Source organism: Bubalus kerabau, chromosome 9, assembly GCF_029407905.1.
Source record: "Bubalus kerabau isolate K-KA32 ecotype Philippines breed swamp buffalo chromosome 9, PCC_UOA_SB_1v2, whole genome shotgun sequence".
Lineage (NCBI taxonomy): Eukaryota > Metazoa > Chordata > Mammalia > Artiodactyla > Bovidae > Bubalus > Bubalus kerabau.
Genome location: NC_073632.1, coordinates 76,329,067 through 76,353,152, shown reverse-complemented (window position 1 = coordinate 76,353,152; position 24,086 = coordinate 76,329,067). Strand labels below are relative to the sequence as shown.

The window sequence follows — 24,086 nt, the reverse complement described above, 5'->3', positions numbered from 1 at the left end:
ATAAAATATGACTTAAAGAGCTGTTTATTTTGAGTTTTAAGAAATTCCAATCCAAGTTAACACTTTCAAAGGGGCATTAGTTTTTAAAAGACACTGTTCTTCACATTTTCTTAAAATCCTTCAAAGTAGGGTATGACTTGAACTTAAGGCAATATGTCCACTTTTGAAAGACTTAATGCCTAGGAGTGCCAAAGAATTGATGCTTTTGAACTGTGGAGCTGGAGAAAACTCTTGAGAGTCCCTTGGACTGCAAGGAGATCCAAGCAGTCAATCCTAAAGGAGATCAGTCCTGAATGAATATTCATTGGAAATGCTGATGCTGAAGCTGAAGCTCCAATACTTAAGCCACCTGATGCGAAGAGCCAACTCTTTGGAAAAGACCCTGATACTGGGAGGGATTGGGGGCAGGAGGAGAAGGGGACGACAGAGGATGAGATGGTTGGATCGCATCACCGACTTGATGGACATGAGTTTGAGTAAGCGCTGGGAGTTGGTGATGGACAGGGAGGCCTGGCGTGCTGCCGTCCATGGGGTCACAAAGAGTCAGACACAACTGAGCGACTGAACTGAACTGAATAACCAGGAGCTGCATATTTGTGGCCTGTGGTTCTGTATGTTTGGTTTGAGCACTGTTTGGAAACATTTTGAACTTGAGCATTTTAAGATGTACAGGTGGTGCTAGTAGTAAAGCCTGCCCCACCCTGCCGATGCAAGAGACATAGCTGAGACAAAGGTTCAATCCCTGGGTCAGGAAGATCCCCTGGAGACGGGAGTGGCAACCCACTCCAGTACTCTTGCCTGGAGAATCCCCGTGGACAGAGGAGCCTGGTGGGCTACGGTCCACAGGGTCGCAGTCAGACACTACTGAACCAACTTAGCACGGCACACAGCTCCCCAGTTCTTCTTTTTGCCTGCTCAGCTGCCCTGCAGGGTGTTTAGGTTTCCTTCCATCCTATCTGTGGAGAACTGTGGCTGTTCCTGAGGCCTCCTCACTGCTGGATGGTCTCGCTGGCACAGGTTTTGATCATCGGTGACCCATATTCCTCTTCCTCTGCTTCCCTCCCTTGAGATACAGCGATATGGCTGGTTCTTGTCTCACCACAAGGTTTCTGGTTTTCCCTTGTTTTGACCTCCAGTGTTCTCATATGCCTTGGTTGCCCCATGGGCTAGTTTGGATCTGTAATAAGAACCTGGTTTTTCACTCCCAGGGCCCCAGCTTACAGTTTCCAAGTTAGGCCCTTCCTAGATCAATGGCAACCCACTCCAGTACTCTTGCCTGGAAAATCCCATGGACGGAGGAGCCTGATAGGCTGCAGTCCATGGGGTCGCTAGGAGTCGGACACGACTGAGCGACTTCACTTTCACTTTTCACTTTCATGCATTGGAGAAGGAAATGGCAACCCACTCCAGTGTTTTTGCCTGGAGAATCCCAGGGACGGGGGAGCCTGGTGGGCTGCCATCTCTGGGGTCACACAGAGTTGGACACGACTGAAGCGACTTAGCAGCAGCAGCAGATCAGCTCTCCAGTCTCTCTGAGGAGCCGTAGTCCTGTGCCTCATCCAGCCCCGAGTCCTACATTGTAATTTATCGAACATTATGATTTTAAGGTGCCCCTTGCTGTTATCATCACAATCTTGATGTTACTCAGTTTTGAAAGAATTGACTGGTTTAAAAGACTGAAGAATTTAAGTGTGCTAATACAGCATCACAGTGCAATGGACATTTTCTGGGTTATTACATCCAATTATTTTTTTAAGTTTAAGAAGTTTTCATATTATTGAAGAAATTTTTATAACACATCTCTAGAAATACTGCAAAATACTAGTATCTTTATCTCTGTTTGTTAAAATGCTTAAGTCAGTGGGAAAAAAGAAAATTTGAGATCAGCTGCCCACCTCTGCAATGATTATTCACTGCTTATATGAGAATGGACAGGCAAGAACAATTTGGTACATTTCTGCATAACTAGTCCCTATTTTACAGTTTCCATTTCTTGCCTTTCACTACAATGTGCTTTTAGTTCCTTATAAAGTTTATTTCTCCCAGTTATTCCCTCCCCACTCCCATTTTTTTTTAATTTTATTTTTAAACTTTACAATGTTGTATTAGCTCTGCCAAACATCGAAATGAATCTGCCACAGGTACACCTGTGCCCCCCATCCTGAACCCCCCTCCCTCCTCCCTCCCCACACCATTCCTCTGGGTCGTCCCAGTGCACCAGCCCCAAGCATCCAGTATCGTGCATTGAACCTGGACTGGCAACTTGTTTCATACATGATATTTTACATGTTTCAATGCCATCCTCCCAAATCTTCCCACCCTCTCCCTCTCTCACAGAGTCCATAAGACTGTTCTATACATCAGTCTCTCTTTTGCTGTCTCGTACACAGGGTTATTGTTACCATCTTTCTAAATTCCATATATATGCATTAGTATACTGTATTGGTGTTTTTCTTTCTGGCTTACTTCACTCTGTATAATAGGCTCCAGCTTCATCCACCTCATTAGAACTGATTCAAATGTATTCTTTTTAATGGCTGAGTAATACTCCATTGTGTATATGTACCACTGCTTTCTTATCCATTCATCTGCTGATGGGCATCTAGGTTGCTTCCATGTCCTGGCTATTGTAAACAGTGCTGCGATGAACACTGGGGTACACGTGTCTCTTTCCCTTCTGGTTTCCTCAGTGTGTATGCCCAGCAGTGGGATTGCTGGATCATAAGGCGGTTCTATTTCCAGTTTTTTAAGGAATCTCCACACTGTTCTCCATAGTGGCTGTACTAGTTTGCATTCCCACCAACAGTGTAAGAGGGTTCCCTTTTCTCCACACCCTCTCCAGCATTTATTGCTTGTAGACTTTTGGATCGCAGCCATTCTGACTGGCGTGAAATGGTACCTCATAGTGGTTTTGATTTGCATTTCTCTGAGTGATGCTGAGTATCTTTTCATGTGTTTGTTAGCCATCTGTATGTCTTCTTTGGAGAAATGTCCCACTCCCATTTTTTAAGTTTCACTCTTATTCCTCTTCTCCAGAATGAATTTACAAAGTTCTAAAAGAGTCCTTTCCCTTGGAGGCCCACAATCTCTATGGCTGGCCTTTTTAATTTTTTCTTCTTTTACTTTGGATTGGAGTATAGTTGATTAATAATGTATTAGTTTCAGGTGTACAGCCAAGTGATTCAGTTATAAATACACGTGTATCTATTTGTTTTCAAATTATTTTCCCACTTAGGTTATTACAGAATATTGAGCAGAGTTCCCTGTGCTACACAGTAGGACCTTGTTGGTTAACTATTTTAAATATAGCACTGTGTACACATCAGTCCCAAACTCCCAATTTATCTCTCCCTTCACCTTTCTCCTTTGGTAACCATAAATGTGCTTTCTAAGTCTGAGTCTTTGTTTTGTAAATATGTTTCATTTGTATTACCTTTTTTTTTTGTAAATTATTTATTTTAATTGGAGGCTAATTACTTTAAAATATTGTAGTGGTTTTTGCCATACATTCACATGAATCAGCCATGAGCGTACTATGTGTTCCCCATCCTAAACCCCCTCCCACCTCCCTCCCCATCCCATCCCTCAGGGTCATCCCAGTGCACCAGCCCTGAGCACCCCGTCTCATGCATCAAACCTGGACTGGCGATATATTTCATATATGGTAATATACATGTTTCAATGCTATTCTCTCAAATCATCCCACCCTCACCTTCTCCCACAGAGTCCAAAAGTCTGTTCTTTACATCTGTATCACTTTTGCTGTCTCACATATAGGGTCATCATTACCATCTTTCTAAATTCCATATATATGCATTAATATACTGTATTGGTGTTTTTCTTTCTGATATTTACTTTACTCTGTATAATAAGCTCCAGTTTCATCCACCTCGTTAGAACTGATTCAAATGGATTCTTTTTAATAGCTGAGTAATAGTCTATTGTGTATATGTACCACAGCTTTCTTATCCATTCATCTGCTGATGGATGTCTAGGTTGCTTCCATGTCCTAGCTATTATAAACAGTGCTGCGATGAACATTGGGGTACACATGTCTCTTTCGATTCTGTGTATTACCTTTTTTTTAAGAGCCTTGAATGAAAGCCTCTCTTTGCTCCTTTGGGCTGAGGGTGGAGAGAGAGAAGTGGAGCTAGCTGCAGGTAAACTGCAGTGAAGTTTGGCTTTGAACATGACAGACATGAGCTGACCGTGAGGGCAGAGTCCCATAAAATTCATTCTTTCAGTGGTGTATCTATTTCCAATGTCCAGCATGGCCATGCCACTTGGCAAATATTCAATATTGCTTGACCAACCTAACCCTATTTTCTTTGGAGGCTGAATCCACTGAACCCAAAAGTTGCAAAATGGCAGCCTGGGATAATATGTTAACCTCCAGGCAGGACTCCTTTGGCTCATAGAGTATTTGTAAGTTTTTTAAAATGCCTTTTGATGGGAAGGTCCTGTCAAGGTCCACATTTCTCATCTCTCCCTTTTGTCTTACCTCAAACCTGCTTCTCTCATTTCAGGGACCTCCCTGTCACCATGGGCTCCCTATTTCCTCTGTTAAAACTCAGTCCATTCTTAGAGCATATCCCAGGGATGGAATGGTGAGAGCTTTCCACTTCTTTTGGTAGACTGTTCCACCCTAACAGGGATGCTTAATATCTTGCCTCGAACACAAACAACATACTTCTCAGAATAAGTGGATGTTTTCAGTAAGATTTAAAGGCTCTTTTTTTCACAACACATGCTTTAAAAAAGAAATCTTCAATGTGTGTGAAGCCTACTCGACCTAACAGTAACATTTTTAAATTTTTTTCTTCCTTTTTGTCACTCTTCACATCATCTGGGACATAGCTTGACAAACAGCTCTGAACCCTGCAGCTCCATTACACAGCTATCTAATGCCATATGTTTGATATTACTCCTGCTCTCATTCACCCCGTCTATTTTTAAGAATCATACATATGTAGAAAAGGTATCTGCAATTAAGATTTTATTTTATTCATGTCAGGTATAACAAGTGCAACTTGAATGTACAAACTCGGAACAAAACATAAAGAAAATAAAAACTAACAATGAAAAACTTTTTTTAAGCAGACTCATGCAAAGAAATGAAGGGGCCATGGCAGATGTCATGGGCCCTGTTTTACCTTGAACTACAACAAAAGCAAAGGACCACTACAGACTTCCAACAGGGTGTGTGGGGCAGGGCAGAGAGCAAGGGAATCCTACATGAGAAAAAATGAGAGCAACTACAGAGAAAGGTGAAACTTTCCCCAGAATTCAGACAACATGCTACAAACTTACTTTCTACTTTTAAAATAGTCCTTGGATAAATATCCAATCCTGGAAATAGAAGTTACATACATAGGCTGATAAAATAATTTACCTTTTGCGTTGGAAATGCATTCTTGCAAAAGAAACACTACCAGCTCTCAGTTTAAAGGGAATCAAGGGCTTTTGATTAAAGTGCATCTGTACGCTTCTATACTGAGGCAAACACTTCTATGCAGAAAAGGGTCTCTCCAAAATGGAGCTTTAGGAAGTCACTTCCCCTGATTTGTGAGCATTTAGAATGTTTGCCTCAACTGGGGTTGCTCCCTCGAATCTTGCCTCTTCAGTAAAATCTATACACTCTCTCTTTAGCCAACACTGAAGAAAACCTTTGGGTTTGGAGGACACTGCAAGGTCTAAGACAGAGCTCTTTTGGGATTAGTGTTTACATCAACAGAACGATCCCTTCACCTCTGCAAAGCACCACAGTTATTTCAATGACAATTAGAGAAAAGCTCAATATAATCTCATAAATAGTTCAAGATCATACAAACAGCGCCCCCTTCAAATATAACTGTGTATTCCTTTGATATCACTGGAATCCTGTAAACACACGGCACCACAATGCATGAGACTGATGCCATTCAAATACATCACCTTATTTATGTTTATATATTTTATTTTTTTAATTCCATTATTTATATACACGTTTTTGGTAATTATAGTCAAGATGCTGGTGAAAGTAATTTGTTTAACATTTCATAATTGCGTGCAAAAGTAAAAACACTGATTTAAAGGAAGGTAATTTTTACAACTATTCAGCCTCAATGAATCAGGACAAGCAGTTAGGCAATATCATGACTTGCAAAGTTATACTTAGCATAATGTTGCAATTCAAAATATGGCACAGAATTAACAATACAGATAACAGTCCCACTGGCTACACTTAGCCAGGTTTTGACTAATTTGGTTTAAGTTGAAGTTTGATTATATAAAAAAGGTTCCTGAAAGTATTGAAAAAGAAACAGTGTACATGAAAGAGAATTCAACAATGTTTACAAAATGCCAAAAGTTCTTACTCTGCCCCCCCCACTTTTTCCATAAATAATTAATGAAGTCCCCCTTCCCCCCACCCCCCCACCCTCAAAAAGATTTACAAAGATAAATTTAGCTCAGTGAACAGAACCGAAAGATGACTGTTGTTAGACAGTACCTGGTTAAAAGCTCAAGCACTTTTGTAAGAATTCATATATATTGTCTCTTGAGGAATATAAATAATCTGATAGCATTGCTCTTTAGATTTTTGGAGACTTCTCACTTAGAAGTTACAACTGTCTTTGTGCTTTGAGTAAAATATGAGCTTTAAAGCAGAAAGCTGATGGTATTCAAAATTCACCACCTTCAAAGTTCATTGTGAGAGTTCTTCTCCGCGGCTTTGAACATCAAGATAGAATTGAAAATTTTGAGCGCTGGGCCCAACTTAATGCTCATAATTTTCACAATGTCTGTTTGGGTCATAAGCAGAAATGCCTCTCCATCAATTTGCTAAAAGGAGAGGAAAAAAGACAAAAGATTGTGAGTTGATTGGACACAGCTTTGTGGGACATATTTGTGGTCGTGGGATATTCAAGGTTAAATTATCAGCTGTTTTCTACATGCAACACCAGAACAACACAGACAGGGAGTTCAGGTGTACAAACATTTCCTGATAAGTAGATCTTTCTTATATGTATGACCCCGTGGACTGTAGCCTACCAGGCTTCCTCTGTCCATGGGATTCTTGGGCAAGAATACTGGAGTGGGTTACCATTTCCTTCTCCAGGGGATCTTCCCGACCCAGGGATCAAACCCAGGTCTTCTGCATGGGAGGCAGACGCTTTAACCTCTGAGCCACCAGGGAAGCCCTAAACAAACCCTTGTGTCGAGGGCTGACTTTCAATAGATTGCAGCGAGGGAGCTGCTCTGCTATGTACGAAACCCTGACCCATATATGTAATAACACCCCCAAATAGGGACTGTGACCAAAGTCAAATTTATTCATCTGAAAAAATCAACCCACAGGAAAACGGATTTCTCACAAGCTGTTTTGATGTGCAGCCATAAGGATAACCTCAGGTGGAAAGAAGTAAATTAAGAAATGACTTTCTAAAAACAGTAATTACTGCGATATATTGCTGGGTTTACTTTTTGTTTATGCTTTCATAATGCATATAAACTGGTCTAACTCCAGATATTAAGTATCTTGCTAAAGGCCCAAAACTCTGAAGGAAGACTTGGAACTTGGGGTTCTTGCCTCCCGTTTCATTACTCTTTTCACTGTGTACTCGTGGTTCTCTTCCAATGTTTTAACTCCACAAATTACAGCAAACTGCTCTTTGAATGTCTTTCTCAGGGCGTAAAGGGATGAATATATTCATTCAACAAAAATTTATTAAGTACCCATTATATTTTAAATGGCCTTCCCAGGTGGTGCTAGTGGTAAAGAACCTGCCTGCCAATTCAGCAGCCACAAGAGACCTGGGTTTGACCCCTGGGTCGGGAAGATCCTGGAGGAGGAAATGGCAAACTATTCCAGGATTCTTGCTTTGAGAATCCCCATGGATAGAGGAGCCTGGCGGGCTACAGTCCCTGTGGTCACAAATAGTCAGACACGACCGAGCACATATTCTAAGTATTATTCTTGGGCCTGGGCATATAGCAGAGACTAAAACAGATAAAAACAAAATAAGCAAACAAAAACTCCTTGTACAGTTTACATTTTAGGAGTAGGAGGTAGACTATAAGAAAAACCATAACAAGCAAATTGGAATTAATAATTCTAAAAGGTGATTAGTGCCATGAGAAAACTGCTGGTTGAGGATGTAAGTGGGCAGTGGAGTCCAGGGTGGGAGGTGGCAGTCTGAAGGAGGACAGTTGGGATGGGACACTGAGAAGTGGAGTGAGCCATGTGAACACCCAGAGGAAGAGCATGCCGGACAGACAGGAAAGCCGGAGTGTGTCTGGATAATGCTAGGAACAGCAAGGAGGTCTGTGTGTGGAACAGTGTCAGCAGAGGGCAGAGGACAAAGAGGTCAGATGGTGAGAGAGGCGATGGAGTGTCAGACTGTAGCCCTGGTGAGGATCTTGGCTTTTACTCTGATTTAACTACCAGAAGGATTTGAACTGAGGAGAGACATGATCTGACTTAACGCTCTAGCAGAATCAGCCCAGCTATGCTGGAAATAAATTCTAGAAGGCAGAAGTAGAAGCAAGGTGGCTGGCTAGAAGTTACTGCTTTAATCCAACTGGCAGATGACAGTTACTCTGACCATAGAGGTTGTGGTGGAGAGAGAGCTGGAATCCTTATGCTTTTACAATACACCCAATAGGGTTTTTCAACTGATTATATGTGGAGTGTATAAGAGAAACAGAAGTCAAGGATGGTTTCAGGTAAGAGCCCACACCTGCACTGCAAATTTGCCTTTCAGAGATGAATTACAAGACTTTAGATTTGCTTTCTGGTTTTCATCTAGGACTCGAACCCCACGCCTGCGGACCTGGTGAGACATTTGAGAGCAAGGATCGTGTCCTATTGCTTCTGAATTAACCCTCTCACCAGAGCATCACATGTAGCAACATACACACGGCAGGCATTTAACAAGAGTTCACAGGATGAATGAAGAGCGGAATGAACGTATCAATGACACGTGAACAGAGAACATTCACTGCCTCATTCTTCAAAAGAAGGCTCTGCCTCAGGCTATCGGGTTGGTGCCTGAGGAGTGTCTCCAAAGATAATATGAAGAAAGAAGTTATTCAAAGAAATAACATATCATGTGAATTTGAACCTTAATTTAACTAAATAACAGAGCAATCTATACAGACTGTCTAGACATCAACAGAACCAAAAGTAGTGTTTATAAAATATATGTACTAGAAATTTATTTTTAAAACTGTTGCATCATTTTCAAAGGTTCTTTCAAAGAAAGAACAATGGCTCCCTGCAGGTATATAAGTCTGCTTAGGGATGGAAAATCGACTGAGAGCAACACAAAGACACTTAGGACTTGGGCCTTAAGAAGCTCAAAATCTGAGTAAATGCAAATTAAAGATCCTCTAGAAAGAAAACAACATTTCTGAAATAAGAACATAAGTCAGAAAAAGGCTGATGAAAATCAGATCCTCGTGCGTGTTCACAGGCATCCACATACAGCATAAATGATAGCTAACAGTATATTGACACTGACGACTGGTGGCTGAATTCTGGGCAGTCCCGACACTCTTACTCTGTTGCAATGTTCTTAACAGAAAATGTGCCATTTTGAACAGTGGAGGCTAAACACAGGCACAAACAAGATAACTTACTACTGCGGAAAGCAGATGTGGGACAAAGACTTCTGAGATGACTCAGTCCTCACTGTACCTTCTGGGAGCCAAGATCACGTGATAATGGACTGTTCTGCTTGGAGGAGCTGACAGGCAAGTGGCTTATTTCTAAAGTTCTCTAGTGAAAAGAGTCTCCGGCTTCTAGTGTAGTTAGAAGTCGAATTTCTTTTTGTCCTAATGCTCACTAGAGGTGGTATCATTATTAATCATCCCTTACATTGAAGTTTTGGACAGACAGATGAAAAAAACTAATAAGATAAGCTTCCAACAGCTGCTGCTGCTAAGTCGCTTCAGTCATGTCCGACTCTGTGCGACCCCAAAGGCGGCAGCCCACCAGGCTCCCCCATCCCTGGGATTCTCCAGGCAAGAACTCTGGAATGGATTGCCATTTCCTTCTCCAATGCATGAAAATGAAAAGTGAAAATGAAGTCACTCAGTCATGTCTGACTCTTCGCGACACCATGGACTGCAGCCTACCAGGCTCCTCCGTCCATGGGATTTTCCAGGCAAGAGCACTGGAGTGGGTTGCCATTTCCTTCTCCACTTCCAATGGCAGATGTTAATAAATGTAATGCATGTCAGTTAGTATAAACAACATGAGAAATGTGTAAGATCGAAGGGATTGTTTTAGCAATAATGGTAATATTAATTATAAGCATCAAATGAAGTTAATCTTGGTGTTAAAATGACACTTGAAAATTAAATAACGGGAACTAGTTTCACTTTATTAAAAATGAAACGTTGCTTATTTCCTGCTTTGGTTTCTTTCTGTGCTATATACTATATAAATGTATGCTAGTAAGTTTTGTGTTTTTTTTAAAATAATGAGTTTAGTGCTACTGTTGTGGGGCATCATAAAATGGTACAAACATTTCCTTTACTCCTCATCTTACATGTTTTTATACAACTGATTAACACTGCTTGTTAGACAACTCAGTATCAATTTGTCATTTGCAACATAACCCATCTCTTCTCTCCTCTGCCAATTGAGAATATTTCACTATTCACTGCATTTCAGTGCTGTGTCCCCCATTAAGAAACATACTGCAATTCAGTTGAACACTTACTTCATCTTTAAATACCTTTCCATGTTCTTCACATCCAGGTAAGCTCTGTATGAATTCTGACACCTGTTAAAAAATAAGATCAAAATTCCAGTTCTGAAACAGAAGCCAGAATCTAACTGGTACAGGTTCCAAATATCCAACCTATGTTTTCATTGTTTCTCTCAGAATAATTTCTTCTTAGGAAAAAAAGACTAAGCCCCATACGCATTCATGTTGCCCTCTCCTTAAGCTGGTACTCCTATGTCAGGTCCCTGGCAGACAACGAAAGTAAAACCTACCTCATCCGTACTCCATTTAGAAACTTTACTGGCAGGAATGCCGGCCACCGTGGGGAGAAGCTTGCTCTGCTGCTCCCAGCGCAGGGGCAGACATGGAATTGGGGACTTAAAGGACAGAAAGACGGCCGACCGACGCTGCGCCTGCTGTACGCTGCTTTCTTCCCGGGCACCTGGTTGACAGAAACAATGTGAACTCACTCTCTGAAAAGTAGCAAAAAAAAAAAAAAAAAAGAAAAAGAAAAAAAATACCCCAATGCTATATGTCACCCCCAAACCACAAGTGGCAGGAATACCAGTAAAAGCATTGGTTCAACATTACATTCACTGAGTAATTACACTCTCTTCATTTTTACCGAAGGTCATCATAAGAAACAACCTAAAACTCAACTGACACGTTTGTCATATTGCCATTTCTGAAGACATGTACCATTACATCATTAAGTGTTGCCTTTTTAATGCTTCAGGGAAGAAATCTGCACCGGAGCTTTAGTGACAAAGAAAATAACTCCCAACCTAGGAAATTATAGTTGGTTCTCTTTTGCCTCTGGATGTCCTGGAAGTAAAAGGAAAGTATGCTCAAGTCCATCTACTGAGATTACCCTGTAGATACCATACCTGTTCTCTCCTTTTATCTCATCTCTGCTTTGTTCTTCCAATTTCTATTTACTAATTACACTGACTTTTTAAATAGCCACCTTATCTTTTTTGAAAATGGATATGAAATTATTGCAATAAAAATAAAACAGAAATGCAAACGCCTTTATCCAAACCTAGTTTTCTCCAATTCTTTTAAACAGCCTTTTTAATAAATGATTATTTGTCCTTGGGACTCTTGACAGAGTTTGTTAATTAATCATTATCTCCTAAGATCCTTCCGGAGAAGGCAATGGCACCCCACTCCAGTACTCTTGCCTGGAAAATCCCATGGACGGAGGAGCCTGGTAGGCTGCAGTCCATGGGGTCGCTTGGATGGAGGAGCCTGGTAGGCTGCAGTCCATGGGGTTGCTAGGAGTTGAACATGACTGAGCGACTTCACTTTCACTTTTCACTTTCATGCACTGGAGAAGGAAATGGCAACCCCCTCCAGTGTTCTTGCCTGGAGAATCCCAGGGACGGGGAGCCTGGTGGGGTGCCGTTTATGGGGTCGCACAGAATTGGACACGACTGAAGTGACTTAGCATAGCATAGCATAAGATCCTTCAGAAAAGAAATCTTTCCTGAAAACGACTTAACTCAAAGCCCTTCAGAAGAAAGGCACCTCCCTCATACTTAATTCTCCCGTCTACCCACCAGCTCAGCAAGAAACAGAAGTGGGCAGCACACCCAGAATCCCCTGCAATCATACCCCATGCCACAGAGAAACCACTGCCCCAACTTCTAACACCACTGCTTTTTGCCCTGGTTCTGAACTGCAGTTTGATGAAAATTCCATTTGGTATCTGGCTTTTTTCTCTCAACAGTTTGTGCAATTCATCCACGTTGCGGTACGTAGTTGTAGCTGACCTGCTCTTTGCTGTATGGGTTTTCATTGTTATGACTATTTCACAATTAATAGTCTGATGAACATGTGAGTTGTCTCTAAGTTTTGGCTATGACCAACAGTGCTGCTGTGAACACTCTTGTATGTATCTTTTTTTGAATATATGAATACCTTTCTGTTGCATATATACTGAAGAGTGGGGCTTTGTGGATATAGCATTTGTGTACTTTAAGCCTCAGCAAATTCTGCCAGTTTTCCAAAACAGCTGTACAGTACACACCAACTAATAGTGTAAAAGTGTTGCACATGTTCCATACTCTCAGCGACATGTGGTACTGTCTTTCTTGTTGTATTCATTTTAGTGAGTGTGTTGTGCCACACTTGTGGTTACAACTGTAATTGTCTGATAACAAAGTTGACAATCTTTTTTTAAGTTGTTATAAAATGAGTTTATATATTAAAATTTTTTTTACCTATACATGTATCCATTCTCTCCCCGACTCCCCTCCCATCCAAGCTGCCACAAGACATTGAGCAGAGTTCCCTGAGCTATACAGTAGGTTCACTGGTTATCCATTTTAAATACAGCAGTGTGTACATGTTGATTCCAAACTCCATAACTATCCTTTCCTTTCTTCCTTTCCTGCTGATTAACATAAGGCTGTTCTCTAAGTCTGTGAGTCTGTTTTATTTTTTAAGTAAGTTCATTTGTATCATTTCTTTTTAGATTACGCATGTAAGGGATGTCCTAGGGTATTTTTCTTTCCCTGATTTCCTTCACACAGTATCTCTAGGTCCATCTATGTTGCTACAAATGGCATTATTGTGTATGGTAAAGATCATTCTTCCACATGGATTTCTAATTGCCCAAGCATGACTGAATGAAAAGAAATCCTTTCCCTGTTGTACTACAGTTCCAACTTTAAAATAAATATAAATGTGTTACTAAAGATTTCTGATTCTGTTCCACTGGTGTCTTTATACCCATCCACGGATTTTAGCAACCCCCATTTTATAAGTGTACTCATGTGTGTGATCTAAATCTTCTTCAAGATTGCCTTGACTATCCTCACCCCTTTGCACTGCGAATTTTAGGATGGGCTTGTTAAAAAAATGCTAGGATTTAGACTAGAATTATCACTGAATACACATCAATTTGGTGAGAGACAACATCTTCACAATATCAAGTCTTCCAACCCCAGAACAAAGTATCTCTCTTCATTTCTCTGGATCTTCTTTAATATCCTTCTTCAATGTTCTATCATTGTCGTGTAGAGGCCTTGCATCTCTTTTGTTAAATTTATTCTCATGTACCTGAGGCTTTCTGTTGCTATTATAAGTGGTACAATATAAAATTTTATTTTTATTCGTCTATTTTTTTTGTCTGTGCTGGGTCTTCTTTGCTGCATGGCCTTGTTCTAGCTGCGGTATACAGGGCTGCTCTGCAATCGCAGTGCGCTCATGGGGTTCTCCAGGCAAGAATACTGGAGCGGGTTGCCATTCCCTTCTCCAGGGGATCTTCCCAACCCAGGCATCAAACCAAGGTCTCCTGCATTGCAGGCATATTCTTTACCATCTAAGCCACTGGACCTGCCTAGAAAGTTTATTTTTATTTCTTCTTCTTCTTCTTCTTTTTTTTTTTTGCTGCACTGGGTTTTCTTTGCTGCAGGGGCTTTCCTCTAGTTGCAGTGAGCAGGGCTACTCTGTAGGCGCAGTGTGCAGGCTTCACTGCAGTGGCTTCTCTAGTTTCGGATCATGGGCTCTACAGCACGTGCGCTTCAGTAGTTGTGGCTCAGGAGATCCAGAGCAGAGGCTCAACAGTTGTGGCAAACAGGCTTAGCTGCTCCACAGCATGTGGGATCTTCCTGGATCAGGGATCAAACCCATGTCTCCTGAATTGGCAGCCGAATTCTTTACCACTGACCCACCACGGAAGCCTAGTGGTGCAGTTTTTTTTCAACCTATTTCCTACTGTTGTACTGTTGATCTTGAATAACTTTTCTCTTAAACTAGCCTACTCTAAATTTGAATTGCTCTGAATGTTAGAAAAGTCACTATGCTGAATTTGGAAAAAAAAAAAAAAAAAAAAAAATCTGTCTTATTGGAGCTAACATCCACTAGCCCTGGTTCTTCCTGAGTGAGCTTATATAGAAAACTGTTTCCCCGTGAAACATTTCAATTCTTCAAATATTTTATAAAAAACCCTACATGGTCCCTCTTTCCACATTTCATCCAGCAAATCTCACATAACTGGCTTTAAGGTTTTAGGTTCTCATCCTGTTCTACTGAAAATCTATTATGAGCCAAATCCCTTGAAATGCACAGAAACATGACTCCAGATTTTTATTTTAATATGTGATATACATTCAAATAAACGTACACAGACTTTGGCTCAAGTAGCTGGCTCAGTGAGAACAGCAGGGAAGAGTAGGTCTGAATGTGTACAATGTGCTTCAGAGAACAAAGCCTTTAATTCTGCAAGACATTTCTGCCACCATCATTTTATAAGGGTCAGATTTCTTATCACTTTCCTCTCAAACTGCTTACCTACATGAAAAATATTACTTTTTAAGGAGTATTCTGTATTTCTTGACATTTCCCAAGATGAAAATGTACTAAAGGTATTCAAACTTTTTCTCCCCACTCTCTCACCCTAACCCTCCTTCCTTCCAGGGAAGAACACTAATTGAGTAACCAGCCCCCTAGAACACCTCTGACCAAGATAAGACTTTGGGAACAGACATTCTGTAAAGCAGAGCAACAAGATAGGTGGAACCTGATTTCTTTGATCCTATTGAGCACCATTAAATCCTGGAGCACCTACCTTTGAACTTCCTCCATGTGAGAGAGAAATAAACTGCTGTGTAAGCCATTTGTATGAATTTTGTATCACATACACACACACCCCTAATCCTAATCACTACTAAGGTTTACTGCAACAGCATTTATAATAGTGAGAGACAGGGAATAACTAGCTTAGCTATCCATTAGCGAGTGCTTCATTAAATAATGCTGCATCAATCCACAGAGGGAGTATTTGATATTATTTTATAATTAGTATAAATATTTATGTGAAAATGGCTGTAATGTTACATAGTCAAAACACTGCAGGCTACAAAATAGCTAATACAATATTTCAGATATTAAAAAATCCAAAATGCTGCCCAAAATTTAGAAAATGGTGTGTTAGAAGATAAAATCACAAGTAATTTTGATTTTCTGCTATTTGATTTCCTGTATTTTCTAATTATTCTACAATAAATGTTATCTTGACAATAATTATATAAAACCAGAGACGGATATTGAATAAGCTATTTATTATTACTAAAAAATCATACCAAAAAAAATATGAAAATCTTTCTTTCATGACCTAGAAAGCAATTTAACACATTTTTGGAAATATAGTATTAAAACATCAGGGAGAGGGTGGGGAGATTTGGAGAATGGCATTGAAACATGTATAATATCATGTATGAAACGAGTCGCCAGTCCAGGTTTGATGCACGATACTGGATGCTTGGGGCTGGTGCACTGGGACGACCCAGAGGGAGGGTATGGGGAGGGAGGAGGGAGGAGGGTTCAGGATGGGGAACACATCTATACCTGTGGCGGATTCATTTCGATGTTTGGCAAAACTAATACAACATTGTAAAGTTTAAAAATAAAATAAAATTAAAAAAAAACAAACCAAACATCAGTTGCTGAGCTTCCTTAATATTGGAAGCAAGAAAATATTAGATGGGAATAGTGTCAGAGAAATAACTTTGTGGATCTTTGTATGGTTTTACTGCTACTTCATCTCTCTAGACAATCAAATGAGGACTATTTTCTTTTGTTGATACTTCATGAATGGATAGTAAAGGCCTGCCTCTATCATTTACAACTACTTACACGGAAATCATTCACAGAGCAATAATTTACTCAGCATTTACAATGCCATTTGGAAGGCTACATTAATACAGCATATCCTTGTAGACTTCCTTGAAATGAAGTTTAATAAATAATGTGGTTATCCAAAGTAGAAATTTGCAAATACAAATGTCTGTCAATTCTGGCTGCAAATATAGGTATTAAAATTCTTGATTTGACTTCAGGGTAGGAAAAAGTGAAGTAGAAGATTAACTCTTGTGAGAAGACAGATCTGATAAAGGTGATCCTAAAGAAATATATATCCTCCAATGTTTCACATAGAATCAAGACAATAAATCTTCAGAATAGAGACCACCTTCTAAACCAAACATGAAATCTCCTAGAAGAAAGAGATGTCCTCAGTATCACAGAACATGAGAACCTGCATCAAACAGGACTGTTCCCGTCAGGGGCCCAGAGAACCCCAGCAGAACCACAGGCAGCCCAAGTCCCAAAGAAAAGGCAAAGTACTCTTCACGCTCCCCGCTGCTTTCAGACTCAGACTCTATTCTGCTTCCTATTTCCAAGCCTGAATACTGCTAATCAGCAAGCCAACCATGACTTGCCACCTGTCCCGACTCATTCTCCTCCCTTTAAGCCAGTGACAGAAGTGAGACCAGAATCTTCAAATGCTTTGTTTCATTTTTATTTTCAAAACAGCACTAGGAGGTAGCTATCCCGAAGACAAGAAAAACACACTGTCAGGGCAAAGCCCAAAGCCTCACCGTGAGCTAGTGGAAGCATCAGAGAGTGGCCCTGGATCGTCTGAGTCATGGTCAAGGGGGAGAGTTTAAGAGTCGGATAAAACTGGCTTCCCAGGTGGCACTAGTGGTAAAGAACTCGCGTGTCAATGCAGGAGACATGAGATACAGGTTTGATCCCTGGGTGGGGAAGATCCCCTGGTGGAGGGCATGGCAACCCACTCTAGTATTCTTACCTGGACAATTCCATGGACAGAGGAGCCTAGTGGGTTACAGTCCATGGGGTTGCAAAGAGTTGGACATGACTGAAGCAACTTAGCATGCACCCAAACCTGGATTTAAAACCCTGTTCTGTCACTAATCAGCTCTAAATTCTGGCTATCAGTGCAACTGAATTGTTGCAAGGATTACATGATATTTTAAAAAATGCTTATTCCACTATCTGACATATAGTAAAGGCTCAGCAAAAGGGGGAAATTATTCCTATCTTGAAAGAAAGGCAAAAAAAAAAAAAAGAAAGAAAGGCATATAACTGAGAGTATATTGACTACAAAAAGGCAAAAATGAAAAGGAGTCAATGGCCCTTCTAAGTTAATATTCCATGAGTCTATAAAAAAATGCTCTTAATGTGAAAGGAAAAAAGCCAGAAGAAATGGGATACATCTGTCAACCAATCTTTTTAATGGAGTTACACACTGGTGACTAAATATAAGAAGGATGAACAATAACAGTGATTGGGTAGAATAAATGGATCACAACATCGAGGAATGTGGATAAACTTAGCTCCAAGATCCTACACTCAAGCATTAAAAATATTTGAGGATCATTTCAAGGTTAACAACCAAAATAAAAACCAACTGCTATGGAAGCAAAAAGCAAGCCTGATTTTTCAAGTAAGAATCTAGCACATTACAAAATATAATTCAACTCTCTCTGCCCATCAGCATCCATGAGAAAGAACGTTTGCAAAAGGGAAAGAAAATTACACCTTTCCCAGGAATACGAGAGTTTAAATTTTAAGGTCAATTTATAGGATCCTTTATTAATGGGCCTTCCTACAATGGAGAAAGAGTTATTTTATCTTTCAGGTAAAGGAAATAGAAGTCAGCAAATAGAGAAAGAAGAAAAATGTAATGAATCGTATTTAGTAAAGGTCTCCAAAGGTCAAATTCAGTAACACAGTGGGAATCATAAAAAAGTTGAAAAGGTTCATAATCACACATATTGTATGGAATTAAACTGAAATAACAGAAGAAACAAGGTAGGAAGCTTTTTATTAGGGGAAGTGTTTTTAAAAATCCATTTGCTCTAAGACTCCAAATAAAATAGCTCTCATGGGCTTACTGAGTCTTAAATCCTACTGACTATAAGGAATATAGGGTGGCTTGTTTTCAGTCTTGATGTTGTTTAGTTGCTAAATCGTATCCGACACTTTGCGACTCCATGGGCTGCAGCATGCCAGGCTTCCCTGTCCTTCACTATCTCTCAGAGTTTGCTGAAACTCATGTTATTGAGTCAGTAATGCCATCCAACCATTTCATCCTTTTTCATCCCCTCCTCCTGCCTTCAATCCTGCCCAGCATTAGGGTCTTTTCCAATGAGTCGGCACATCACATCAGGGGGACAAAATATTGGAGCTTCATCTTCAGCATCAGTCCTTCCAAAGAATATTCAGAGTTGATTTCCTTTAGGATTGACTGGTTTGATCTCTTTGTTGTCTAAGGGACTCTCAAAAGTCTTCTCCGGCACCAAAAGTCGAAAGCATCAATTCTTTGGACCTCAGCCTTCTTTACGGTCCAACTCTCACATCCATACATGACTACTGGAGAAACCATAGCTGTGACTAGGCGGATCTTTTCAGTCTCCTCTATACTAAATAGTGAACAAATTGCAAGAGCATTTCTCTCCTGTCTCCTATGCTACCCCCTAACCAGGCTAGATCTGGAAAGGGCTGCTTCCACCCTGGGGAAGGGCATTGTGAATGAACACTATGGAGCATGTACTAAGCTCAGCATACCTACCTGACCCTCAAGCTCAGGTGTGAAAGAGGAATTCTACCATACCCAATGGGAGCATTGAGAGGTAAGTTTCTTCACAAAAAACGTGGGGAAACTTCTCTACACTCAAAAATGATTTAAAAAAAAAATCACTAAGAGGCCTTTGATAAAAAGTTACACAAAACATCGGGAAAGGAGCATTAAATTATCGACAGAAGAGTTTCATGATTTTTAGTAAGGCACAAGGGAACATGACCTCTACAAGACAAAAAAGGCTATGAAAAGAAAAAAGAAAAAAAAACAAGCTAGTGCAAGAAATTAAAGGAAAATAAAACCACTATTAAAATTCATGTTAAAGGCAGTAAATAGCAGACTTGACAGAGCAAGAGTAAGATATTCCAACTTGAGATATATGCTTAGAATATCAAAAAATGTGTAAGCTGTTGAAATATTATAATGCTTCCATGTTGGATGGTAACAGGCCCCTCCACCCTCAGAAGTCAGGCACTTGAGGGACTTCCCTAAGATGTATACCACGGAGCCTCCAAACCGCTACAGCACTACAGCTGGTGTTTGTTTTAACTGTCCTGGGCGGTGCTGGCTGCCAAACCAACTGTTAAATATTTTGAGTATCATCCTTTGGATCTAACCCAAGAATAATAGGTATTACCAGTCAAAAAGCAAAGCCATCACTTTGCCAAACAAGGTCCATTATAGTCAAAGCTATGCTTTCTCAGGTAGTCATGTATGGATATGAGAATTGGACCATAAAGAAGGCTAAGCACCACAGAGTTAATGCTTTCAAATGCTGGAAAGACTTTTGAGAGTCCCCTGAACTGCAAGGAGATCAAACCAGTCAATCCTAAAGGAAATCATCCCTGAATATTCGTTGGAAGGACTGAGGCTAAAGCTGAAGCTCCAATACTTTGCCACCTGACGCAAAGAGCCGACTCACTGGAAAACACCCTGATGCAGGGAAAGATTGAAGACAAAAGGAGTAGGAGGTGGCAAAGGATGAGATGGTTTGAAAGCATCACTGCCTCAATGGACATGAATATGAGCAAACTCTGGGAGATAGTGAAGGACAGGGGAGCCTGGCATGCTGCAGTTTGTGAGGTTGCAAGGAGTCTGACATGACTTAGCGAGTGAACAGCAACAATACCAAATAATAAAAATGATAACGGAAGGAAGTTTTCTGGATTAAAAAAAAAAAAGCAAGCTCATGACATCTCAGGCAAAATAATGAAAGAAAATTGAATTTAGAAGTCAGATTCATTGTTTAAAACCAAAAGATTAGATTTAATTTGGCTGGCCTAACTCCACATATGAGAAAGGATACTCTGTTTTTCATTTTTGTTTTATTTTTCTTATAGGAAAGTCAGAGCCCAAGTGTAGCAGATGTGTAGTATGAGCCAAGTGTAGCAGACGCTGCAGTGTGCCACCGAAATCACCCTTCAGAACTGAGACCTTTCATTTTCCTACCTTGTGACTGCTGATGCCTCACAGCTACCTCCCTCTCCAGAAACTGCCCTAAGCCAAAGGGAGGTTCCTTGCTCAAAGGGAGGTTCCTGCCCTTCTCAGCCAATATCCAAGGAGTAGTCAATGCAAAGATACAAAGGTGGGATTCTCCTGCCTAAATCTGAGATAATTCTCAAGATTCATCCAGAATTCCTTATGGGATCAACTGAGGCTTCTGCTGTAACTGCATCACAACTCAATTTCTCATTCTGCCCACTGCTGCTTCTCTCAACTCTCCCATTGGTATTGCTCCCGAGTAACCACTAACAAGACTTCTGCACACACCACTCTCAATGTCTGCTAACAGAGAGCCTCATCTGAGACACTAGGTCATGGCTCTGTACCTGAGAGGCAGAAGGACAGAAAGAACTAAACACATCCATACACTGACTAGGATCTGAGATATCCCCAACATCACCAAGATACCATAAGACCTCATTTTGTACTGAAGGTTCATGGGGTCCAGAGAAAGACAACCAACAAACTCTTATATGGTAAGGTCAGCAGGTGAAATTCAAATCTTTTCCAAACAGAATGAATCTGGAAAAAATTTCAAAAAAATTATAATCCAAAGCTAACAAAGCAGTTAAATAAAAGCTAACTATGATAACAAGATTTTACTACAGAAAAAATTAATTTTATGAAAGTTTTACATAAAATGTTTCAAAAATCTGGAAATGAAGGGAAGTTATCAAACTCATTTTAGGAGGCTAAAACTGGATGAGATATTAATAGGCAAATTTTACTTAGGAACATATGTGCAAAAATTCTCAAAGCAGCTTGTTTTTATGAGGCTCCCTTTCACTAATGAAAAATAAGACAGCATAATATGCATACTAAACTACAGGTTTTGTAGGTGAGAAAAACACTAAAGGGTTATATGTGAATCCTAGCAATGTTTGGAAAGAATAATAAAACAGAAAAACTCAGGTAATTCAAATCAAGAAAAACAGGATAAAAATATACAAAGTTTGAACAGACAAAACTACCATGAAAAAGAAAGAACACCATGCATACCACATTAACAAACCTAAAATTCTCCATTAAATAGACTATTTTGAGGATGGGGGGGTGAAGGATCAAAATCAGCTCAGTAAATCAAGTGAAAAGTGAATTGCATCACCAAGTTAGGAAGAAACTGAAAAGGCTGAAAATCACTGCTTTGCTGCTGCTAAGTCGCTTCAGTCATGTCCAATCCTGTGCGACCCCATAGATGGCAGCCCACCAGGCTCCCCCATCCCTGGGATTCTCTAGGCAAGAACACTGGAGTGGGTTGCCATTTCCTTCTCCAGTACATGAAAGTGAAAAAATCAAAGTAAAGCCGCTCAGTCGTGTCCGACTCTTTGCGACCTCATGGACTGCAGCCTACCAGGCTCCTCCGTCCATGGGATTTTCCAGGCAAGAGTACTGGAGTGGGGTGCCATTGCCTTCTCCCTCCATCAAAAAGTTCAGAGCCCAGAAGATTTTACCATGACTCTATCTAAACTTCCAGTGATCAGATAATTGCACACAATAGACACTTACTTCACAATGCTACCACTCCTGCTATTAGCACTGCTGTTACAGCTAATCCTGCAGCCACTGATGCATTCACTTCTCGTAATAATCCAGTGATGTGGGCACTACTGAGAAGCTGAGACACAGAAATGTTAAAATGCTTTCCCTGGAGCCAGCCGCACAGCTGGTACTGGTGGAGCTGAGACAAGAATGAAGGCCGTGCTCCTAACCACCATTCACTAAGAAAGGCTGACACTTTGGATTAAGAACCCACATGGCGCTAGTGGTACAGAATTCACCTGCCAATGTAGGAGACATGAATTCAATTCCTAGGTCAGAAAGATCCCCTGGAGTAGGAAATGGCAACTCACTCCAGGCTTCTTGCCCAGAAAATGCCATGGACAGAGAAGCTTGGCAGGCTATAATCCATGGGGTCACAAAGAGTCAGACACTACTGAGCACAGCAGCACAATACCTTGATGACAAAACCTTCATAAATTGTTTTTCTTTTCCTTTCTAAGTGACTGGAAACATTTTAAATAGTCAAATACTTACATAGCACTTATTATGTACCAGGCGCTGTTCTAAGCAAGTTACAAATGTTACTGTACTCAATCCCCATAACAACTGTGGGAGGGACTACCTCTATCAATCTTTTGGCAGATAAGGAAACAAGCACTGAAAAGTATTCAGTGAAATGTCTAAGATTACACAGTGGACAGGTGGGAGATCACAGATGAAACCCTGGCCATCCGTAGGGGTTTGTATATGGTGTAATATTAGACACTATAAAATATGCTGAGGACAGCAGAGGATACAGCTTTTAAATTAACCATAAATTACTGCTTTATGAAAATCAGATATGGAAATCCAAGCATCACTTACAGAATAGGTCATTACAGGAATACAGTCCTTAGGTGTCATTCTATAATCTTACAAATAATCTAAACCCAAGAAAGCACATGACAAGCAAAGTCCCCAGAGGCAATCATTAAAATCATAATCCAGCCAACCTTTTCTTATAAAAATAAATAGTAATTATAAAGCCATGTGTAAATTATAAATACAGGTTATACTATGAACAACAGTCATTACAACTTCAGTGCTCAGTTAAACTACTGTAATATCTATTCAGCAAAGATATAAGACAAGTTACTTTCTCCAGTACAACTTAAAACATTTGCTCAAGTGATTTTCTTTTCATTTTGAGGTATTAGATTAAGAGCATATTACTTCTATTTGTATGTCAACATGTTCTGAGATGAGTCTGAAACATATGAAGCAAATGACATCAACAATGTTAAAAAATACACTACATGGAGCAAATAGAAGGCCTTATTCAAACTCTATACACAATATTCTACACATATGTGAAAGAGACTATAAATACAGGTCACAGATGGATCCATCTCATTATGAATTGTATACCAAAATTATCCTAAACAATAAACTTTTATTGCTTGCAGTAACAGAACCAACCAGATGAAGTTTGTCTTTAATATAAAAGGGACTGCTACATTCCAGTTTTGATTGTTGAGTATTAATCGTAATACCTATCAATAATATGAGAATATTATGGGTACCTCTGGCTTCATGTGGTGTCCTCAGCTCACTCTCTGTTCTCTCTTCAAAGTCTTCTTTGACATCCTCAGCACGCTGGTCTCTGAGAAAAATAGAAATGTTTAAAGAAATGGTTCAACACTGCACCTCAGAAACTGTTATTTAAAATTTATTTATTTATTTATTTATTTTTTTAATTTTATTTTATTTTTAAACTTTACATAACTGTATTAGATTTGCCAAATATCAAAATGAATCCGCCACAGGTATACATGTGTTTTAAATTTTTTTATAAATTTTAAATTTATATATATAAATTATAAATAATAAAAAATTATAAATTTTAAATACAGTATTTAAAATTTAAAAACCAATGATATCATTATAATGTTCGAAAGGATTTTTAGCTTTATTAAGAAGCAATTAATACTAAGAAC

The 24,086-nt window shown here is 39.9% G+C and overlaps 1 protein-coding gene across 9 annotated transcripts in view; it reads right to left on the bottom strand.

Moving 5' to 3' along the window:
* Positions 1 to 4,979: 4,979 nt before the first annotated feature.
* Positions 4,980 to 24,086, bottom strand: part of L3MBTL3 (L3MBTL histone methyl-lysine binding protein 3) — a 113,005-nt gene continuing 93,898 nt past the window's right edge. For all 9 annotated transcript variants that reach the window (XM_055535610.1, XM_055535611.1, XM_055535615.1 and 6 more), the window contains 4 exons: positions 23,673 to 23,752; positions 10,988 to 11,157; positions 10,710 to 10,772; positions 4,980 to 6,822 (listed from right to left, as the gene is read on the bottom strand). In XM_055535610.1, the coding sequence (XP_055391585.1) occupies positions 6,679 to 6,822; positions 10,710 to 10,772; positions 10,988 to 11,157; positions 23,673 to 23,752 (457 nt within the window). In that variant the 3' untranslated portion in view covers positions 4,980 to 6,678. The remainder of the gene's footprint in view (positions 6,823 to 10,709; positions 10,773 to 10,987; positions 11,158 to 23,672; positions 23,753 to 24,086) is intronic.